This window comes from Tribolium madens, unplaced genomic scaffold (genome assembly GCF_015345945.1).
Source record: "Tribolium madens isolate multiple individuals breed KSU strain unplaced genomic scaffold, Tmad_KSU_1.1 Scaffold_19;HRSCAF=116;Tcas5.2_LG9, whole genome shotgun sequence".
Classification (NCBI taxonomy): domain Eukaryota; kingdom Metazoa; phylum Arthropoda; class Insecta; order Coleoptera; family Tenebrionidae; genus Tribolium; species Tribolium madens.
The window spans coordinates 7035115-7058678 of record NW_025400983.1 but is presented as its reverse complement, the minus strand read 5'-3'; the positions used below and the strand labels follow the sequence as shown (position 1 = coordinate 7058678).

Below are 23564 nucleotides of genomic sequence, written 5' to 3'. Positions count from 1 at the left end.
GGATATAGAAAAAAAGGAAAGATAGTAAAATTTTATTGCAACACCGACTGGTTTATAATCTTTGGTAAAAAATTATAGTAACATTATGTACAAGTTAGTTTGTTTTTGATTGGAAATTAACGCTACTACAGAAAACAACCCCTATGAAAAATAAATAAAACCAAATGCGCGACGACAGCCTATTTACATTATTTTACATAAAAAGCGAATTTATAAAGGCACTTGAAATAAATAGGACAAATAATAGATAACAAAAAGTATACATAATAAAAACCACCAACTGAATAAAAATCAACAATAATACTAACAAGAACCGAATAAGTGCAAAAAACGTTCAGTCTTCTAAATTGATAATATTGTCGCTGCTCAAAGTATAGAGTCGTTCAAAATACAACCTTTTGGCGTAATTAATTTGCTGTGAAACGGATTTTGCCAAATCTGCAGTTTTACACCGAACCCGTGGTTTTTTCACCGGATCCGGATTCACTAAAGCTGCACTTGTTCCAGCGACATGCATGACAATTTCGATGTAATATCTCGACTCGGATCCTTCTTTCTCAACAATCACATCACACGACTCCAAATCACTGGAAAATACATTTATTTCCGGGTAAAATGACCCGGAATTGACTCACCTCAAGTGRCAATCGATGACCGGAGTCAAATCCGGTGCGTGTGTGCTTGCCACAATRCGAAATTTCAAATTGGAAACTATACAATGTAAATCCTCAGAAGCACTACCAAGGATTTCGTATGCTACCAGCTGTTCTTTATAATCCCTACATGACTCGATTAGCTAACACCAAAATTGATTTAAGTTACTTACTTATCGTTAACTATGTATAAATAGAGTTGGCCTTGGCTTTGCTTGTAACTGTAACGAGGTAAGAGGCTTCCAGGGCCGCAGACACATCGTGGGAGCCTAATTCGCTCAGGGACGGAYTTGCTACAAGCCCAAAAATATGMATTTTTTTCATTGAATCAAACGCGAACTTCTGATTCACAATTCCTATTTTCGAACTTAAAACTCAGATCTTTTCAAAGTCATAAATACAAGACTCAAAAATAAAAATTTTAATTTTGAAATTTGGTATTAAATTTCTGTGTTCTAAACTGTCAGACTAGGAATTTAAAACGTTAAATTTCTACTAAAACTTTGACTTACCTGCGACTCGAATCTCGCACAGCTCTCGCCGTCTCCGACGCAAAATCCAGCACACCCACCACGGGTTTGGTCACAGCCCCAACCAATCCTTTCCCAATCCCAGAAATSACCCCCGGAAGCCCATCATTCGACGCCCCCTCATAAACCTGTTTGAATAAACCAGTAGCACCCCCCAAAATACCAAACCCTAATCCCTTAAAACCGGCAACAATGTGATCCCGACTTCGACCACTCTCAACTTGTCTAATTTTTTGACGAACTTCCTCATGATGATCATCCAAGACAGCTCGACCCAAACCGTCCGAAATCGACTCAGTGACCTTAACGGCGCTATTAGAAATCCCATGAGTGACATTTTTGACTAAAGCTCCAACGTTGCCCTCGAACAAAAGTCCCGAAAAGCCCTCAGAAACGTCGTTGACGAAACCTAGCGGATTGCCAAGGAAATCAACAGAGACTAGGATAATCCCCGCTTGCCACATCAATTCCTGAAGTGGGAGAAAATATTAACAAAATTACAGTGGGTATCTTTACCGACTTACATCCTTGAAGTGCTTGATTATGGAATTGATCAAAAACTGGCTCGTTTCGAAAAGATGGCGACGATCTAAGGCTTGCAAGTCGACAGCAGCATCCTCGAATTTAATTAAAGTCAAACCTAACTTTCGCTTAATTTTTTGCAAATGTGGTGGAAGTTTTGTTGCGGTTTTGACACTAAGTCTTATCTGATCTAAAATTAGTTGGATGACTCCGAAATAGTAGCGTTTAGCATGAGCTGCTGACACTTCAAGTAACAATCGCTGCACTTCGTAATCATTTTCGTCTTTATTTATCAATTCTTCTTCCCGTGAATGGTAACCAATAAAGTCAAACAGCTTGAGGAGAAGTTTCTCTTCCAGGATAATCGTGATTTTTTTCAAACGCAAAATTAGGTATTTGAAAATTTCTGCATTCATGTTTAACTTTTCTTGCAATTCGGCTGTAAAATCAATCGCCGGCAATTTATTATTAATTTCGTCATTATTTCGTGAACTCGGAGGCGTGACATAGAGTACCACTGGTACTGGCGTTTCAAACAATTGATTATCGATCTGTACATCCCCCACACTAATACAAAATTGTTTCGAAGATGGCGTTATAACAGTCTCGCCTACTATATTTGAGAATAATGCATAGAGTAGCTCTTCTGGTGTTTTACAACACACTAGACTTATCCCTAGACCTTCTAAATTTATAGTTACTTGTAACTCCCTTTTGTCATTTTTGTCTTGATTTTCGTCGATTGTCAGATTCGGGCGTTGTTTCAGTGAAATACTGCCCCATTCGCGTTCGTCTGGAGTCGCGTAAATTCGGGATTCTTTCGCATCTTTAATGCTTAACACTCGGGTGGGGCCGTCCATTGTCACACTGACAKATAAAAGGCCCGAACCGGGCCGAAGTCTTTGGCGACTTATGGCTTGTTCGATTGGTATCCCTGTGTCTGTCATTTTGTGGCAGACAGGTTGAGGGCAACCCAAAACGGCTGAGTTCCCTGTAAAAAAGGGCATTGTGTGGTAAAACAAAAACACTAAGAAGGGAAATGTAGGGTCCAAGATATTAAAAAAATCGTAGTGTAAAAATTCTGAAACTCAAAATGCTGATTTTTTTCTAAAATAAGTATATTATGATTTTTGAACTCCAAATTTCTACTTTCGAAATTCCGAATTCTGTTTTCAACTTCACTCACTGGTATTCAAAATTTAAACTTTAATATTGGAAATTTCAATTTTCAAACCTGAAATTCTAGCTTAGAACATTACCAGTATGTAAATTTCTCATTTTAAAATAAAAAATTCTGTAAGCTAAGAGGCTTCCATTGTAGAGTATAGACTTGAAAAAGAGTAYAGTAAGTGACTTGARAAAGAGACTTGAAACTTTCGCTTTGTAAAAAAGTTTAGTCTTAAAAATGCTAAACATTTGCTTTAAAAAATACGAAATTCCAACTTTTATGTAGAAATACCGGTAGTATTCGCTAATAAACTCAAAATTCTGGTTTCAGAAAAAGTATTTTAACATCGAAACTGTGTTTTTATAAACAATAATGTTTTTATTATACCTGCATCATAATCGTAAACTAAAAAACGTTGCAGCGTGCGTAATTTGGCCTTTATAGCACGCTGAATTTTAAAGGTGTCTAGGTAACAAGAAATAGTGAWATGTCTGGACCAATTACAACGTGAAAAAATGTGCTTAACAACGTAAACTAKTAACCTCTCTACGAAAACGATTCACAAACAACCTTTGATAATTTTATTGTGTAAATTCACATTTTTTCAATGCTCATAAAAGATCGTAAATGGGCAGGTATAATAAAAAATAGCGTATAACACTCGTTTATAAACGCCTTTAAAACACTTACGACGTTAAAAGCACTCCGCTGACGCGTCGTGCTCTTAAACCCGTGCGTGTTTTAAAGGCTTGCTTATAAACTAGTATTATAATATACTGTTGTATTAAAATCTTCTATTCTGTAAAGAACACAAACTTTTTACTTGAAATTTAGTATTCAACAAACTTTTGATTTCTAATTTCTAAATTAATTTAAAATAGGAAATTCTGATTTCAAACTTCAGAGTTGGTGGAATATTCGGCATTTCGACTCAAAATTCCCACTTAAAGGGTCAGATCATAACTTTCAAAAATAGAACAAAGTTTTTTCAGAATTCATTATTTCAGAATTTATTTTTGGTTCGATTTAAAATTTTAACAAACTCGAAATAATTATGCATAACACAAGACTTTAACTTTTATATTCTGAATTTAAACTTAAAATTTTCGCTTTCAAATTTAGAATTCCGATTTTTAAACAAGAAATTCTGGTTTTGAGCCACAATTTCCGATAAAAACGAGTTTTGTGCGTCTTCTAAATGAAGAGTTTTTTCATTAAACTTTTGTGCACTGTGCAAACGACTTAAAAAAATTACAGCCATGCAAAATAAAAACAAAGCAAACAACATAATTACATACACTGCTGCCAACTGCCGGCATTTCTCCCACCTAGAAAAACCCCAAAGCTGAAATACCAAATGTCATTATTTTATTTTTACCTTGTCTTAACCCGAAAAACCCATCCTGGGCTTGCACACACATACTAGAATGTGCACAACACAACCTCCCTTCCTCGGTAAACCTCCAAGTCTGAGTCGACCTCCTTCTCGGGTCCACACGACGCAAAACCAACCTCGAATAGGTATTAGGTTGAGGCGCAGTATTCTCGATATCGAGGACGAGAATATTATCTGATCTAGTCGGCTGGTGAGGATGCGAGGGTGGACTGCTACCTTCGTGTTGGAGACGACCTTCGGGGGTCATCCGCCAGAGTTGTGACCTCAAACCATGACGTTTCCGGTTTAGAATCACTTGATTTTTTGCAACGTCTAGAACTAATTCCTGGCTTTCAACATCTAGAGGATCTAGAACGTCTTGACCGCTAAAAACACACATTTACGACACTAGATAACGCCATTATAAAAATTTAATACTTTTTGAATGTTCCGGTAAAAGCAATGTAAATAAAATTTTCATAAGTCAGACCAGAAGCTTTTCCTAATTTATTCAAATCGTATGTATCTGAAACTCCTCCGGGGACCGTCACCGTCAGGAATTGTCTCTCAGTGGGTTGATCCCAAGCATAGGGCACACTAGTGTGAGCCCTTGCTGTGCTATGCATCAAATCCTTACAACTCGTTTGTGCAAAAGTAATAGTCACTTCTGAAAAATTGTCGACTCTGATTGGTGGTGGCAGAGTGTCAGCGTCAGTGAAAATAATAAAAAACGTCGCTCCTTGTAACAGTACTTCCAACCTTATAAAATAAACACGCCCGTTTGAGTCTCTCACATTCACATGCAAAGAATTGATTTCATCAATTTTTAAACCACCTGACCAACAACAATCGGGAATATCTTGGATTGAGACACATAATAATTGGTCTTTGTCCAGTCGTGGCCAATGAAATGGAATGTGTGAGTTAGGCATGGCCTTAAGACAAGTCTTTTGTGACTTAGAGTCCGTCTACAAATTGGAATTTGGGAAAAACGTCTTTGGGGAAAAAAGACTTACGAAGTTTCTGGCGAAACAACTTTGAGTAAAAATAAGTTTGTATGAGGTTTGGTTGTATAGCTGATATCGTGGTGATATTGTTATAATATTGACGGATCTGTATTTGCCACGTCCCGGTCTTACTTCAACACCGACTATGAAAACCGTGTCAGGTTTACCGTCACGCATGGTCACGTGGAGTTTCTTGACTTGTATGCCCTTCTGGACATGGAAATTGGAACACCACTAAAACATATTAACTTATTTTATACACATTGTTTGACCATTAAGAAAATATGACTTTTAGTTTTTTTCTGGTAACCAAAATTTTTAAAAAACTACTACTTAAAGTTCTAAAACAAATGTATGAATGAAAAATATTAAACCCTAGTTGTTAAACCAACTTCAATTTCAAAAATAGTTATTTTGGAATTAATGTCTAAATTCATAATTTCAGAAATTCTAAACATGAATTAAAACTTCTAAACTCAAAGCATGTAGTAAACTTTTTTTATATTGTGTATAAATAAAAACTTCAGGGTCTAATTTCTGATAGTATTCTGCGTAAAAAAATCAAAATTGACATTTAAGTTGAAAATTTCAACAAAATCAAGAATTTTAGTTTTTGTACTATAGAAAATTTCAAATTGTATTCTATACAGGGTGCGCCAGAACTCGCGCCTCAGAGAAAAATGCCATATAAGGTAAGATACCAGGAACATAGAAAGAATGTTAAAAAAAAATTATCTAAAAAAATTTCGAAGTTATGAGAGTTTAAATTTGGCACTTTGACTCTATTTATTTCTGATGGAAAAATTATTTTCTAAGTTTTTTGCTACAGTCTATTAGAAGAGGAAACAAGGAAGCTGTATCCTAAATTGTAACTCCGTTTAATGTTATTTGTGGCTTTTATTGGCAAAATTTTTATACCTTTACTAAATAATTGTAAAAAAACATATACAAGATCATCACTATCATTAAATAGACATGAAAAAATGTCAAATGTCAAAAAATAAATGTCAAAATTTTTTGACAGATAGAATTTTTTAAACATTTTTTTCATGTTCCTGGTATCTTATCTTACTTGAAATTTTTCTCTGGGACGCGAGTTCTGGCGCACCCTGTATAAAACAGAGAATTGTGAATTTTAAATACAAAATTCCTAGACTCGCAATTCGCATCAGTGTTTCAAACTAATATAGTCTAAAAAGCCAATTCCGACCCAATCAAAAATTCGAATTTTCATATCCGGAATTCTGATTTAGAACCCTAGAAATATACAGTATTTCCCTGGATTAAGTTTACAAGAGGAAAAAAATATCTTTAATAATTTTCCGTCAAAACTTCAAATGAAGAACATTTTTTGCTTAACATGACACGAGCTAATCTAGTATAATAATTAAAACTTCATTATTCTGATTCTCTAAAATGAAAAGTTAATTTCTCTCTACTTTTTAAATTCCATCCCAGTGGCGGTTTTAGTTTTTTGAGACCCACGTCACTTTGACAATTAATTATTCCTATAAAATAACATAATTAATAATTGATATAATTAATTGAATAATGATTGTTCTTGTTAAAAATTACTTTTTTTATCTTAAAGCTGTTTTTTGAGTTGCCATTTATTAAAATTATGTTTTACAAACATTTTTGTTATTTAACTTCCGTAAACTTATTTGTTAAAATGACATACCTAGTTGTAAAAAAAAAGTAAAACCGCCAATGTGATGGAATTTAAAACGCAAAGAAGAGTAATTACAAATCCAAAAGCAAGAGGAAAATAAACTTTTCTTTCCACTGAGTCAGGATAATAAAGATTTAATTTCCTCGTTTTCGATGAAGCAAAAAATTTTTTCCTTCGCAGTTTTGGCGTAAAATCGAAGATATTTTTATTTTTCGTCTTGTAAACTCAATCAATCACACTGTTTAAAAAATTTTTGTTTGTGTACAGAAGTCTGAATTTTTACTTTTTTTTTTGCCCAAAACCAGAAATGTTAACCAACTTTTGGCCTGAAATTCGAAATTCCGTATTTTAAGTATTTTTTTTGTTTTGTTTCATAAAAAAACTGATTTAGAATTCGAGTATTTAAACAAAAAAGTAGAAGAAATGCCCGTTTTTAAATCAAAAATATTTAATTCTATATAAAGTAAATCTAATTTCCAATTTCAAAATTTACCTTATAAACGTCAAATCGACAACACAATTAAGAATTCTAAGAATTTTAACTTTTCAGCTTAGATTCGTGCTCAAAATCAAGAATTCTGATCTACTTTTAAGCAGTGAAACTTCGATTTTTATAATAAATCCCTCGTTTGTAAAAAGTTGCAAAAACCAAAAACCAACTAACTAACCTGAGGCGACCCATCTCGTATCACATAATTTCCCACCCTCGCATTTATCGTAGGACTCGCTTCTTGATCCGAAAAACTGAAAAGTAAAGGACTGACCATCCTTGCGATTTCATGTTCGTCGAATTGTCCTGCACTTTCATGCGACGTCCCAGCTTGACGAAAAACAAGAGGTAAACCAGTTTTATTTATTATCCAATACGGTGCCGATATTGCTATTTTAAGTTTAGCACCATTATTTGGCGAAACAACAACCGATAAAAATAATTTTCTTCCACGTTCATCTTCAAGATTAATCCGACACTTGAAGTCCATTGTGCCTAACGGAATTATGACTTTGTTTGTAGTTTTGAAATTCTCTAAAAGGACGTCCAGTTCAATTGTTTTATCGAGATCAACCTAAAATTATTTTTTTTTTTTTATTTAAAATAAATGAAAATTCGGTAATTGTTTGTTTTACATTAGTTATTGCAGCATTCGAACCGGCAGAGACCCGGCCCCTATCCCCCGACAAATTATAACTCATATCAATCGGAAGAAGATTACACAATTTGACAGCTGGAAGTAGAATTATCCGGTGGGCTGGTTGCCCTAAATGGATATTTCGCTCCGTTGAGTGTGCCTCTTTCACCACTTGGGCACAAAACCTGTACAGGTGACCTTTATGCGAATGACAAATGCGGGCTTCATAAACTGAATCGAGATAAGTAGGCATTTGAGACCATGATAAGGCGGGAGAACAGTAGGTGTAATTGTAGGAGAATCCGGTAGGGCGCGCTGTTATCAACGAATGTGCGTGCACCACCGGAACGGCCAATTTATCCCCACTTTCGATACTAAACACCTTACTAGCGGCCCACATWGTAACTAAAATTTTTAATCACAAAAAATTAAAACAAACAAATAATAACCAGTACCGGCAGAGTGAGGTAATTGACTTTCCAATTTAAGATCAATAGAATGAGGCAATTTATTGATGATAACAAGTGCCGATCGCACTGTAATTAATTTCCGAGCCGAGCCTTCGAGAGAAATATCGAAAACAATTCGAGCAGACGGAACTTCAGTTTGTAACTAAAATCAAATAATTATTTTCGAAAATATGCAAAAGAAAAGGTGAAATACCCTATTTTGGATCTGCGCATGTGTTATACGAAAGTAGATCCCGACTTTATCCACCGTGACCGGACTTAAAGGTTGCCACCCCTCAACCTTGACCCCCAATTGGTGCATTTTCATTTTATGTGAGTCGTGGTGTCGCATTTTTACCCGATTTTGAAACGAAAAGGGCACAGTCTCGCCCGGGGCCACCAAAACCCACGAATCATTCTTACTATAATCAGAGACGGCCTTAAATTTATTAATTTCGGTAATTAAAGTTGTGAAATGTAGCGGTGAGCCTGTATCGTTTTTAAGAGCAAAGGGAACAAAAGGCGACCGTTGACGATAACAAGTCATCGAGTTGTCTCTTTGGTCGTTTCCACTGTAGTAGTCTTTGGTCCAGTTCTCCTTCACTTGTTTGTAAAGCTCAACTAGAGTYGATGTTATGTTGATGTTGATRATTGAGGATGATTCGGCTTTTAGATTCAATCTGTTGCGTTTYAAGCCTTTAGTTAGGGATTTTTCCCACGAAATTTTGCATTTCCAGGATTCTATCACGGGTTCCCAACCGGATAGAACCCGATTGTAGTAGTCTCCAGCTAGGACACATTCGAGGGCACCCTGGGGGTAAATAGGGTCATTTATGTCAAACTCGGGCAACAATTGGTGTAAATTTAGCTGTGAGAAAGATAATTCAAGGAGTGGCACGTCGGAGTCGCCACAATCGTCGATGATACATATCGAAATACAATTCGCCTTGACCTTGAAAAATATTTGTTAAACCTTTAAATTAATAATAAGTAAGAGACGCACTTCAACTGCTTTTATGTTAAGTGGCGACTTATCATTTTCATTATTATTATGAAAACTAGCCGCATTTTGGATTAACCATAACGCAGCATCGTCCAAATTATTTTCACACGTTTCGAGCGCTTTCAAACAATCGTCAGTCTTGAAACCTAAAGTTGTAAGTCGTGCTATTTGATCTGAAAAAAATCTTTAACTCGCTTTGAAATTACAAGAATGTTATTCCACTTTTGACAAGAACATCCTGTGGCGAATCTTGCTCCTTATTGGCAAACATTTGCCTCGGAAGTGAGTTTAGCATCTGTAGAAACATACACATATCGTGATAAGACAGTCGAACTGTTAAAAACTGTAGTTGTGCTTCTAAAATATTGTCTTTATTTATGTCCATGTTAAGTGTGATTGGATCGATGATTGATAGAGCGGTATCATCCTCCATTCCCAGGATACATGAAAACATCTCGCAATTATTTAAGCTGCATGAAAGTGGTTTTTCGATGTTGTTTGGCTTGTAAGTGATCACAGTTGTGCTCTAAAAACTCAATAAAGTTTACAAAAATTAAAAATGATTTTATTACTTTCAAAATGACGGCGTTTGAATCCCACTGTGATGTATTTTCCAATACAACAATCTCAGAATCGGTGATGTTTAATTTAAGCTCGAATGGTATATTTTCGTCTGGTTTTTTACTAGTGACAACTTTCTGATGTTCGGGACTACTCGAAACGTTCTCAATTTCCTGAAATATGTATTTCTGAACAGCTTCCCACCAATCAAAAATCGCCATTAGTCTCATATTATTTAACAAAATTGTGTATTTGAAATGATCTTGTCGTTTGCGACTGTGAATCTCGGCCTGGACTAGATTTTCCTGTTTCGTGTCTTTGATTGGTTGCAAAATATTTTGAAACACGTTAGGCCGACTTTCGGTCGGTATATCATTAAATCGTGTATCCATTATTAATATTTCCTGAGATATCAAATCAATATCTTGGCTAAAGTTACTAAACGTTTCAATTGTTAGTCTCGATTTGATAAAATTAATACAAGTAAGAGGGGCTGTATTTGAAGTAGTTTGGAGACACAAAGTGACATTTTGTAAGTCCAGTTTTAGGGACGACAGTGTCCAAATGTCGCGTATATTTGACTAGAGAAAAAAAACAAACAAAATGATAACAATTCCACCAATCAGAATTCGGCTTACGTCAGCATTGACAGGGGGCGGGGTTACWGATGGCAGCACTCTCTCGGTGTCTTCACCCAAATTAAAAGCAAGCAAACCGCGAATTAAACGATACTGGGATAGGTCTAGTAAACCGTCGAGGGTTGACAATTGGCCATAGATGCTCATATCAGGCACTAAAAATAAGCTTAGGGTTTGCAACTTGGCTAACATCGACACAATACATACCGTTGTGACATATGTTACTCGTCAAATTMCGCTCAACTTGCAACTTGAATTGAAATTTTTYCTTTAAAAGTGAGGGCCCCTTTTTGGTCACTTGCCCATAGCCTAACTTAAAGGCCCCTTTACGGGCCGGATTAAACTCGTTTTCTTTGACACCCGCATACAAGTCCATGTTGTCTAACTCGATTATCATAACATCGAGTAGACATTTTTTTGCTATAAAATTTCTCCTCAATTTACAAAAAAATTAAAACAATGATTTACCGTAATTTGTCACCACACTAATAGTTCCCGAATCCCCCGACATTTTAAATGAATTCGTGACCAAAAGTTGCCCCAAATCAACAATTAATAAATCGGACGATTTCGAACTAACTGGTAAGAGAATCATAGGAGAACCAGCTTTAAGAACTAGTGATAATTTCAACGGRTCGTCTCGTATYGTTTGTCCACTSGTAGCCGCCCTGATACTTTTCATAACAGCTTGTAATTGCGTGAAATGATTGAAAAATGCTTGTATTTCGGCCACAAATCGTTTAGTGTGAACATACATCACTGATGACATCTCGATTGACAATTGAGCATCGTAATTTAAAGACTTGTTTTCCGAATCCCTAAAACATGGAAAAAATATTATATTCGACTCAATTRTCTAAATCAATACCTGATATAACTGAATTGTAGAGCTTGTTTCCCTGCTGTTATAAATCTCTCACGATACAGTTGGCCATGCAATGTCAAATCCAACAGCGAYATTGACCCCAAATTACCACGAACTTCTTTAAACAAACCACTTGTTTTTACAGAAATATCAACGTTCGATATGTTTGCTTTCGCGACTTCGATTTCAGGTCTCATAAGGACCAGAGTTAAAGATCTGACGGTAATATTAGTTTCAGTGTTCTCTTTTTTAACTAAAAATAGTTATTTCAGAAATTTAAATAAAAATAATATAGCTAAATACCACTTAAGGAATCGTCACTCGTAGGCGCACTAACCGACATTGCCGATGTATTTTGCAGAGAATTCGAAGGGGAAGCACTGAAAAAATCAATGACCACAACCCACGATTCCACACTTATGACCAAATCTAAACAGTTGAAATCTACAGAAGTCGATCTCTGKATCTGTAACAATGCGTATTTTTTTAATAGCAAAAATTTCAATTAATTGCTTGTTTTTTACCGATTTATAGGTTGTGCTGAAATTGGGTGCTGAGGGGTCCACTAGTAGCGTACTAATCAACACTAAATTCCTCTCGGGTCTAATCCTCCCTTGTGACGGCGACGGGGGCGGYGTACTCGGACACACAACATCGACTTTTTCCTGTATTTTGACAGGTCGCATACCGAAAACTCTCGCCGTCTCCAGATGATCAGGAAGTGACCCATGCGAGGGGCTATTAAAATGGGGCAAATACGAAACATCGGGACACGATCTAGACACACAAGCCGAGTTTTGGGGAACGTCATTCCCGGAAGATGAGATGACCATAGCYCTCTGTTTCGTATTCTCCGGTTGGAGCAAATCTTCCATGAAAATCGAACGGAGAGACACTTGAATGTTGGTTTCGTACAAGTGACATTTTTCGTAATTAAAGATAAAGTCGCGGAATGAGAGATCAACAAGGCCTTGTTCGCCAGTCGGGGAGTCCCCACGTAATTCAATCGTGAACACTGGTAACTCGAATAAGACTCTCAACGAAACGTTATTGTGTGAGACGGGCTTTAGACGGGTTGTTTGTACAGTGGGGAATAGTTTCGCACGGACGTGGGGGTCCATATTCAAAGTTGTCACCCCTGTGTCTTCTTCACTGATGTCGGAGAGCATATTCACCGGTTTGATGTTCGTACGAGAGACACCCTGGACATCCACCATGACCGGTGGTGAAGACAGCCATTGCAAAGTGTCTAAAAGTTGCTCGTATTGTGTCCGAGTCAGGGACACTTTCAAATCATTCACAACACTGCCTTTGATCTAAAATTAATAAGTTTATTATYATTCAAAATCAAATTAAATTAAATTACATAAATGTTTTCGGTAAATGGATGACTGGTGTTTTCGTCGTCGTCAAATAAAAGATTCGATTCACTGCTGTGTGTCGTTTGCAAGGTTTTGTTGATTTCACGTTCGATTTTTAATTGTAAAATTGTGTCGTGTATGATGGGTTTGGCAGAGGATTTACAACTGTACAAGACTTCGGGTTTGCTTATCCTTAAAATGGTAATTTTAGATAAAAACCAGTCTAAATTTTTTAAATGCAGTTGGCCATTGTAACATAAATATAGGGTGTAACTAACTAAAAGATGGGGACAAGAGTAACCTGAAATTCCCCAATTTTATCTCTATACCAAGTTAAAGGACGCCAATGAAATTATAATTTTTTTTGTTTAAATTAATAATAATCATTCTGTTGTTGTTAACTAACACAAACATCACAAAGAAGCTAGAACCTAGTTTTTTCTTAAATACAATTTTAAAAACAATAATAAATGGCCAACATCCAAAATTTTGACACGTCTACAGAGTGCTTTTATCAACTAATTTCAGTAGATAAAGTAGTCTTTTATCGTCTAATGAAATAAAGTAATTTTTATTTTCTGTTTATATTCAAGAGATTCTGCTAGGTGAGTACAAAATAAAACGAAATATTATACACGACGATAAAGATTGTTTATCTACTCGGAAAAAAGTCCACTCGTGAACTTAATCTTTGCACTCGTAGATAAACAACTTCTTTATCGTCTTGTATAATAAATAACTATTTTTCCTCTAAAACTAAAGCCGATATAAAAATTATAAAATACAAAAATTGTTTAAAAACAATGTACAGTTACGGAATTAAAATTTCGGGAAGACATATTGTTTTAGAGTTTACATTATGAAAATGACAATACTACCCGAAATTTTAATTTTTATTTAAATTTTAGGCAGTATTTTTTTGTAACTTCAAAAAGTTCACTGTAAACTACCTTTTACTGTCATCATGACTGACATTTGACAATTAACATATTTTTTTTGCTGTTAAAATCATTATTTAAACAATTTCTCTGTCTTAGGAAATTTATTAATTGAACAACTGTAATTAAATCATCGCTTTGATCTGCTGCCTAACATGCCACAAATCAGTATTTTTGAAAGTAAATAAGACAAAATGACATAAACATGACAAGAGTAAAACATGAGGTTATTAATGTAAAGGTTGTTTTAGAGTTTACAATATGAAAATGACAATACTGTACCTTTCGGATAAAAAAAAGAATTACGCCACTCGGATTATGCATAACAAAAATATAGCTTAAAATGTGTTAAGCTGTTAGTAGGTAAGTATTTTACTATAATAATAAAACAAAAGAAATAGTACCAAATTTCACAAAAAAAAATTTAAAAAATAAATAATTTTTAAACTTTGGCGTCCTCCAACTTTCAAACGGTACAACTTGGTATAGAAGTTGATTTAAATTGCTTTATTTTGACCTGGGGAATCATAGGTTACTCTTTGCCGCCATCTTTTCGTTACACTCTGTATACGAGGAGACATTAAAATTGCAATGTCAAGCAACCGACAAGCTAAAACAATTTTTAATTTTTTTGTTACACCGGGTATAGTTACAGATTTATTTAAATAAAAATAATTTTGCGTTTTTATTAGCATAACAACAATCAGGGCCAACTAGAATTTTTCCTTTTTGATGATGCAAAGACTTACATTGGTCCTGGCACTCTACGATTGCTCGTATCGACTGAAAACAAATTCATATCGCGTATCTCCACACTGTAATGCTCAATTCTAAACTCGGTGTATTGATAATCGTGACCGTTGGGCTCAAAATCACTCTCATATTTATTACTGACGCTAATTTTACCCAAATGTGCGACAAAAACCTTCGGACTGTTACTCGCTTGTGGAAGAACAACAACAGGACTGTCTAACTCAACATCCAACCTGAAAACACTCAATAAATACCTCAAACACTCGCAGTACTCAAATTTGCCTCAAATCTATTATAAAATTATCATCGTCATCGGGACTGTAAGGCGTTTGAGGAACTGTATCTCTAGCTGAGGAAAAYCCAGASGGATCCATCGAACTACTCCGCCTTCTTTTCCGCGGTGAAGAACACTCGGAAAATGATAAAGCGCTTCCGTAGATCGATGATGATAAACGCGCGTTCATGTACAAAGACTGGGCTAAAGCTTCAGCTCTGAAACAATAATGAAAATAAATTTCAGGTTTTGGAAGTAGAAATGGTACAAACCTGGCATGCACAAGCCCCAAGGCCATGTCTGTGGCCGCAGTGCGGATCGAGCGTGCCAAATTGGACAAGTATTGTTTGAATTCGGAAGCACACGATTGCAGCTCCATCACAAACTGTGGTGAGTGTGTGTACCACAACGAGGCCATCCGAACGGTCACATTGGCCACGTCTTTGTCGTCCGTTTGCAAACTTCGCACCACTTTAAAACTGAAAGCCGTGCGATTGTCCTCGTGTGGTACCGACATTGTGTACAAAGGGTGCATGGTCTCCATGAGAGGGTCTCGACCCACGCTGATGATACGTTGGTGCATTTGGCCTTCGGGGGTCAAGTCAAGGACTTGCAAGCCGCCTAAGGAACCCTCAACCTCCACTTTATGATCTGAAGAATTAAAATTTAAACAATTGTTTTGTTGTTGTGAAAGACGAAATTATTACCTACAGTTGCTTGAATTTTCGCGTCACTCATAGTTGCCGTACAGATTTTTTTACCACAAAGAATTCCGTCTCTGACGACTCCTCGAAGGAGTAGGACGTTTAAGCGATGGAAGTCGAATGTGAGTTCAGTTGAACCAAATTTTGACGACTCTTCGAGGAGTGATTCCGACGATGCTGTTGTTTCGCGGACTTTTGATGAAACCGTTGACAGCAAATTGATGTTGCTTGCTTTTTGTGATTTTGGGAACACTCTTTGCGTAAAACCGATTAGTTCAACCAGAGTTTCCTGATTTGCTAAAATCACAAAACGTTAGTATATTTTATGTTGTAGAAAAAGAGTGGTCAAAAAATAAAGATTCCATGACGCGATCTATGATTAACTTAATAATTTCAAATCAAACTCAAGAGTTAAAATTTATACACAATTCCTATCTTTAAATGCTAAAATTAAAGTTAAAAAAAAAAGAATTTTGTAAAATGTGTCCTTGAAAACATGTTTTTTTATTATTTTTGACATTTCGTTTTTTCCATGGCTCTTGTACTCGTGAAATAAACTGAAATTTTTATTACACAAAAAATGTATTTTTAAAATTAATTTGCTTCATGAAACCTCCTTTTGGGCCCCACTCAGGAGTAGTTTTAATACCTATAATATCAAGATTATTAAACTGTATATTCGCAATTTGCACCGGCTCCGCCCCCGTCACAATCAAAACCTCGATTGAAATCAAAGCTTCGGCATCGAAAATCACCGGAGGCCTCGGTGGGCCCCCGTAATTATTTGGCGGCGACGTTGCCAGACTACTCAATGCTTGCTTTAACGCGATTGGTGAAGTAGCCCCTGTGCGCCCCAAAGTGGGATCTGGACTAGCCGGACTTGTGGGCGAGGTAGGCTCACTATCCCTTAAACTCCCCGACATCGAGTCCATACTAAAATAACAATTACAACCCTCTCCAAGCCCTTAAAACTGGCCTTACCCCACATGCTTGTGACTCGCAATCAGTAACTCGAAATCCGGCCCAAAAGTCTGCAAAGCATCAACTAACAACAAACTATGGACAGTTAAAGTGACACTAATATCGTGGGGGCGCTTCGTGAAGGCTACTTTGACTCCTGCGACTTGTAGTTCGGCGACACAACGCCCCCGACTTTGGACTTCTAATGATAAATGGTCGACGGTGAATTGAACCATTAGTAATCGTGACATTTCTAGGCTTGTATCGAAACTTGCAGATTCGTCCTCGTCTTGGCCAGTATCTGTGATAATTTCGACCGGATTTTCCGGGCTTTTGAACGGCGAAGGAAGACCAGTAACTGTGATAATATGAAATAAAGTCCTCGCTGCTGTGATTTTACTCTCGTTCAAATGTGCGACTAGTTTCGGAAGGTTGGTATTAATGATAAGACTCGGATAATGAGGATCGGAAGTATGAATCACTCGTTTTTCGATTTGGAGCGAAATATTAAACCTGTCTAGAACATGAAGTGTGGAGGAGCCCTTATTGTGGGCATATCGCCAGTTATCTTTGACTTTCCCGATCAAAATTTGTAGATCGGTTAACTCGACACAATACGTGTCGTATAATCGATGATAGAGCAATTTTTCCGTAAAAGATCCTTTCATATCGGACTCCAAATTCGGTAAAAGTTCCAAAGTGTGTTCCTCCGAGTCACTCGCTTCGCTCGCTGGTGGTGTCGAACAAGGTGTAACAAATTTCTCCTCGTCTTCACTCTCCTTGGTCATGAATTCAGGTCGGGTGATTTCGGGTAGAGTCGGATGATTACTCAATTGAAGTCGTCCAAAATCGATCACAGCCATTGCGGAATTATTATCAGTGAACTGTTCCACGAAAATGATTTGAGGAGCAGATATGTCTAGTTCTAGTTCCCACGTAGTTCTCGCAACCTAGAATAATACACTTTAGTATTTTGACTAACAAAAAGGCGTTTTTTACGTCGCGTCCATCTAAGATTTGTTCCCAGTTTTTGATTAATTCTTTCTTTGTTCGTGTTTTCATCGCTTCAATGCGTGAATGTGTAATGTCGCGTTGGTGGGGCAAACAGAGGAATTCGGTGAGCCAGCGAACGGCGTTGGGTTGGTAGACAACATCCAGGCATTTCGAACGTATGCACAACCTTAAAAAATCAGGTTTAGATTCTACAAAACAACAATTTTAATTCCAAATAGAATACAAATTCAAAATCCGAAAAAAAATCCATGTTCAAAATTAAAAACTAAAATTCTAAATTTATGGGTATCTTTTAAGCAACTTTAAAATTGCAAGTCCCATAGTGAAGTTCAAAATTCAACAATAAAATTTAAAATTTTGGTTAACCACAGTTTTTAAATAAAAATTCCAAGTTGACAAATCAGAGTCTGGTTAAAACATTAAATTCCAATTAAAATTTCAAGTTTTAAAAACAAATGATCGACTTTGAACGTAAAAATTTCAAACTTCTGTATTAAAATTATATTAGTTTAAATATAAAAATAAACTAATTTATTTCTAAGCTTCTAAAGTTGAAAATCTAAATCCTGTTTTAACATAAGTTGTAAATTTGAAAAAAATGATTCGATGAATCCAAAAAACAGTTAAAATTTCTGCTTTCGATGACAAATTTCCCGATTTGAACAAAACTTCAAGTTTATAACTAAATTATTATGATGATAAAAAAATGTTTAAAAAAAAATAAATTCAGTGCCCCAAAAATAAAATTTGAAAGTTTCTATGTGAAAATTTCAGACCTACGAAATATTAATACCAAGTTCCTTAATTAAAAATTATAAACATACATCTTCAAATAATAACTCGACGTACAATTGCGAACACAGAATTTTGGACATCGAAATGTCAGTTCCAAAAATGTCAATGTAAGCCATGCTTCATTGTCACTATGATGGTGGAACTAAAATTTGAAAGTTTTAGTTCAAATTTATTTAAGGCAATTTTCCGAAACAATAATGCTGCAGTACGTATTTTTATATGTATAAGTTTAATAAATTATTTTGATTTGTTGTCATTTTTTCTCAGTTGTTAGGATACATTTTTATGTCAGTTGAATGACAAATCGTCCACAATGGTATTACTTTTGGGTAAAAAAAGAATAATAAATTTGCAAATCTGCAAGTGGGAATTCCGTATTTGAAGATCAATAAAAATCTATCAAAATTTTAGAAGTAACACCAAATTAAAAAAAAAATCACAATAAAAATTTACAGAATAGAAATTTAGAAAAGATTCTATAAAGCAAAAGCCAAATTTTTAAATGTTACACAAAACATGTACAAAAATCAGACACAAAATTCTGGATTTTAATATTTAAGTTAAAATTCAAGCTAATTCGAGACCTTTTTTGAGTAAAAATTTCAAGTCAGATCAATCAAAAATCCAAGTTCAAGTTAAGAAAATACCATTGCAAATGAATCTGCTTTTATTACAAAGTTCTGAACGTTACTTTAAAATTTTAGTTTCAAAGAAAGAAAGCTTTAAAAACAATCAAAATTTGTTAGTAAAAAAAAGTTTTTTGTTAAATCCTGAAATAATAGACTTAATAGACAGTTTTTGAATAAGAAACAGCGCCATCCATGGGTTGTGATTTAGCAAAAAAMCACTTTCAGTTTTAACAACCACTAACCTATAATCACAGCCTGTATTTTGAGGTTTCTTCTCATACGCCAAATAAAACAAATGCTCATTGGCTTCCTCCAATCGACTCGCGACGCTCGCCCTCGGACTCGGCCCTTGCGATCTTCCAAAATTCATTCTTTCATAACCCGGTGGTCCCATCAAAATCGGAAACATAGTATTTAGTGTAATTTTATCTTTTAAATAAAGCGCTCCTAGTGACAATTCGATGAGATGTGAAGCAGTCCTAGGCTTACTCAAAATGTTCAATGACAAGTTTTTAAACTCCAATTCGAGCATTGGGGAACTAAAACAAACAATAAAAAGGTGCTAAAATTAGTTCTAAATAATTTTTACCTCTCGTTTGTATCTTCTTGTGACGCACATAATGTTAAACATCCCCGTTTCAAACAAAAATTAAAATGCCCGAAAACCGCATCCCTCTTCAAAATTGTATTATTCTCAGCGGAATCACTCAAAACTTGCAAGATCTCGCCCTCTAACTGCGTTGTCTCACTACTCTCTGTCTCAGTCGCCGGTGACRAATACCACCCCATCCATTGAGGAAACCACCTCACCAACATACTCCTCCCTGCCGAATTCCCATTTGTCGAATTCCGATCAGGGATCGGCACTGACCTCATCGCAATCTCCCTCAAAACCTTCAACTCGTCAAAATCCCGGTCCCACTCGACCTCATCCTTCAACTTCTTCTCATCGGGAGTTAAAACCAAATTAGGAGTTGCCAAAATCTTCATGTATAAATTCACATATTTCACGTTTTGTTTCGCTCGGAGCAAACACGACTCGATGGTGGGTTTGGGGCGACAAATGGCCGGTTGTTTGCCGGGGTGGAGACAACTGATGGCGTAGAACCACCACGCTCGAGGGTCTTCCTTAACGGTGCATGAGGGTTTGTATCGGCGGTAACTACGTAGGCGGTCGATGGTGTCCAAGCCTTTGATGCATTTGACGATTTGGTCGTATTGCCACTGGAATTTTTGCAATAAAACTATTTGAAATTAAAGAACAAATTTATTACGTCGATGAGGGTTAAGGGGACTTCGTCCAAAATTAAATCACAGACTAGTCGTGGCGTGTCGCTGGATCGAAGGGGCTGCTCGCTTCGGTTGCGCTTGACGTGGGCTATGGCGCTCACGGGGGCGAGAATGAAGTGGCGAGTTTGTTTGCTTGTTTGAGTTGGCGACATTGAAATCTGAAGAATTCACAAAAATTGTAACGTTTTATGCTTTTGACAATTTTTAGTTGACTAGTAAACAGCGGGTTTGCAAACTTTTTAATTTTCCTGGTAAATATCTAGTATTAAAAATCAAAATTCTCATACTGATACTCGTATTACCGTTTTTTCAAAAAAAGAAAAACAAACACAAAACGAAAAGGCTTTCTAACATCGATCAACAAAAATTAGGAGTTTGAGTTCTGCATGTTTAATTTTACACTACAACATAAAATTAAAGAAACAAAAAAAATCCTAAATTTTTTAGTAGTTTGATTAATGTTTTTAGGTGTTTTTATAGCTTACCTAAAAAAAAATTTTTTCAAAAATTAGTACCATTTCCTAATTTTTTTTTCAAATTTAAAAAATACCAAAAATATTTGTTTGATTTTATTTCAAAAACTATTCAGTGTTGTTTCTTGAATTTTTTTACAATAATCAAAAAAAAGTTTTTGACTTTATTTTTTCAAATTTAACAAGTAACTAATGCAAAATTGTAGAGAAAGTTTAAAAAAAATGTTTTTTTCATTTTGATGAAGATTACAAAATGTTCAGAAACAATATGTATGTACAATTGTTTCTTTACTTCTTTTGTAAACCTTTGATCAATCTGTCTGAGAAAACGGTTCGACAGATCGAATTAAAAAACGGCTATAAAAACACCTAAAAACATTAGTCTCCCCATCAATGTTCGTGAATAGCTGCGGTATATTTACTAAAACAAAGCAAAAAGTTACTTTTTTTCTTTCCTTTAACTCAATGCTGAAAATAAAAAAAATGTTTTTCAAAAAATCGTAAAAGGATCTTGTAAGACATTTATTGCAATTTTTGAAATTACCCTTACTTCTCTGTGTGGACATTGGTCGCAAAGATATCAATGATCAAAGACAAAAAAATCCTTTTACACTTAAAGTCAGATATCTCAGCGACAAATCGACGTAAAGAGAATATAAAAAAGCATTTTAAAGCTGAATTAAAAAATTATCCGGCCCATACATTAATTTAACTAAAAAAATTCCCGATGGATCAAAAAACAAAAACAAAAAAAAATACATTTTTTTCTTCCGTTATTTCTCAGGATTGCATGATAACGGTACCGTACCCCACAGAAAATTTTTTCGCCAAAAGTTTTTTTATCTAGATACCACCATTTTTTCAAAAATAACCAAAAGATTTACGCCTTTTTTTGTTCCTTTCATTTTTTGGAGTAGTGTATTACTATTTGCTTTTTTTTACTTTGACCACTGCTTTATCTTTTTTGACATTTACTACTTTTCCATTTTGCCTTTTTATTACTTTCTGTTTTGTAGTTTTATAAGTATAAAATGATGTATTTTAATAGAATTTCCCTATTTTCTTATTGAGTGGAAAATAAAACAAACATTTGTTATAACATTGGATCACTTATTAATAAAACACACAAACCACCATGTTTTCATGTTTTTTCTTAACAAAAAAGACAGTAAAACAACTCAAAAAAAGCCAAAAATGGTCACTCTCAGAACTGTAAGCGCGACTTCCCCAAAATCCCTCAAATAAAAACTAGAACCGGTGTCAAATACGCATTCAACAACTAAAAAAAAAACATAAAGTACACCCTCTTTTGTCTAAAAGGGAGAAAAAAAGTCAATCTGTTGAATAGTAAATGATATTAATTCTTATTAAAAGTTTATGAAAAATACAACAAAACCTAAAATTCTTTTCCTCTTTTGATTATTTGTTCTTAATACGTATCACTTCTATCAATGAATTCATTAAAAAACATTTTTTTTGGGTAAAAACTTACGGCGAGGTCCCCTAAGCCAAGCCTGGACAGCAACTGACTTGGCTCTAAATCAATCCAATAAATTGCAAATTTTTGCATTTCGAGAATTTTAAAAGATTCCGCTCCCATCGCCCAATGTGAGAATCCTGGTGCCCAGTTAGCATCACAGCTTTGGGCCGAAAGCGACTCCATTGTGACCCCAAAAGCCAGTGATTTATTTGGTATACTGATACTATCCTCATATCTGATGTGAACATCTTGTATTTTTAGCTAAAATTGTTTGTTTAAATGTTATCACAGAAAAAAAAAATTGAAACCTGGAGATTTTCAATTATATCTGACACTAAACCAGCCCCAAAACCGAGCCAAGATGAGTAACTAGAAGCGTAATAAGAAGAGGAATCTCGAGATTCGGTTTCTAGTCTCCATCTGGCTTCAATAATGTCCAAAGCACTCAATTTTATTTCTTGTGCTGCCAATTCTTCGGACTCTGCGTCCCACTAGAGCACAAATTGTGTTTTAAATAAATCACAAAGTCATGATATGTTACCTCATCCACTGGCAGAGGGCTAGCAACTAGGTACAGTTGCTCAATGGCAATAACCCAAGGTGCTGATCTTATTTGTCTAACAGGTATTTGTAATTTGACTTTTCCAATAAACCCAGCTTTGATTTCGATCGGTAGTCCCAAGTGTCGCAATGCATCCTTTTTTAGTGGCAAATTCTCAAGCTCAACCTTACCTAGAACCTCCTGAAATCACCCAAAATCCTCGCAAAAATCCCCAATTACCAGACAACAAAGCAATGCTCAACTGATCAGTGTTCAAATTCTCCACGTACTTCCCTAGGTAATTATTCAACACCCATGCTGCAAGTCCTTCCAACATTTTTGGGAGGCGTTCAAAGATCGAACCGAATTAAAACACATAACAGTACTTTAACCTATGACAAACCGTTATTTTATTGCAATCAATAGTGTAACGTCTAGTCGAGATTTATAATCATCAGTGATACTTCTAATCCCAACACTCAAATTCGCTCAAATCACGCACAAAAAAATTATTTACACAGAAACCCCTCACGTGAATTTGTTACATAAAATTTCATTTCGAAAAAATGGCGCTAATTTATTGAAATTGAATGCGAATTGATTAAAAGTTAGTACCTTGATAACGGCTGAGTAATTCTGTAGGCTTTTAATCGCTTTTGATAATATTTTTACGTATTTTCAAAATAGAATTTTGACAATTGGAGCTTTGACAGGAGTGATCTTGACAGACGTCCCAATGACAGACAACAGCGGCGGCGCGGTACAACACAACACAAATAAAA

The 23564-nt window shown here is 35.5% G+C and overlaps 1 protein-coding gene across 3 annotated transcripts; it reads right to left on the bottom strand.

Moving 5' to 3' along the window:
- Positions 1-18: 18 nt before the first annotated feature.
- On the bottom strand, positions 19-23515 carry LOC123008638 (vacuolar protein sorting-associated protein 13D). Of its 3 annotated transcripts, XM_044404565.1 has the most exons (38): positions 23398-23515; positions 23023-23174; positions 22783-22973; positions 22550-22732; positions 22254-22502; positions 20273-20446; positions 19588-20222; positions 19241-19537; positions 17560-17740; positions 16582-17510; positions 16250-16533; positions 15604-15897; positions 15169-15547; positions 14905-15114; positions 14619-14855; positions 12937-13123; positions 12095-12886; positions 11874-12036; positions 11574-11823; positions 11174-11523; positions 10913-11125; positions 10706-10860; positions 10079-10648; positions 9729-10032; positions 9507-9679; positions 8718-9455; positions 8510-8666; positions 8053-8459; positions 7596-7991; positions 5265-5489; positions 4687-5216; positions 4252-4634; positions 4172-4201; positions 1708-2696; positions 1166-1653; positions 827-946; positions 636-779; positions 19-587 (listed from the first exon to the last, which is right to left on the bottom strand). In XM_044404565.1, exons 2-38 carry the CDS (start codon positions 23117-23119, stop codon positions 335-337), a joined length of 12357 nt encoding a protein of 4118 aa, XP_044260500.1. In that variant the 5' UTR covers positions 23120-23174; positions 23398-23515; the 3' UTR covers positions 19-334. The 3 variants fall into 3 exon arrangements, with proteins under 3 accessions (XP_044260500.1, XP_044260516.1, XP_044260507.1); XM_044404581.1 differs by lacking the exon at positions 4172-4201; XM_044404572.1 differs by having other exon boundaries at positions 23023-23485.
- Positions 23516-23564: the final 49 nt, after the last annotated feature.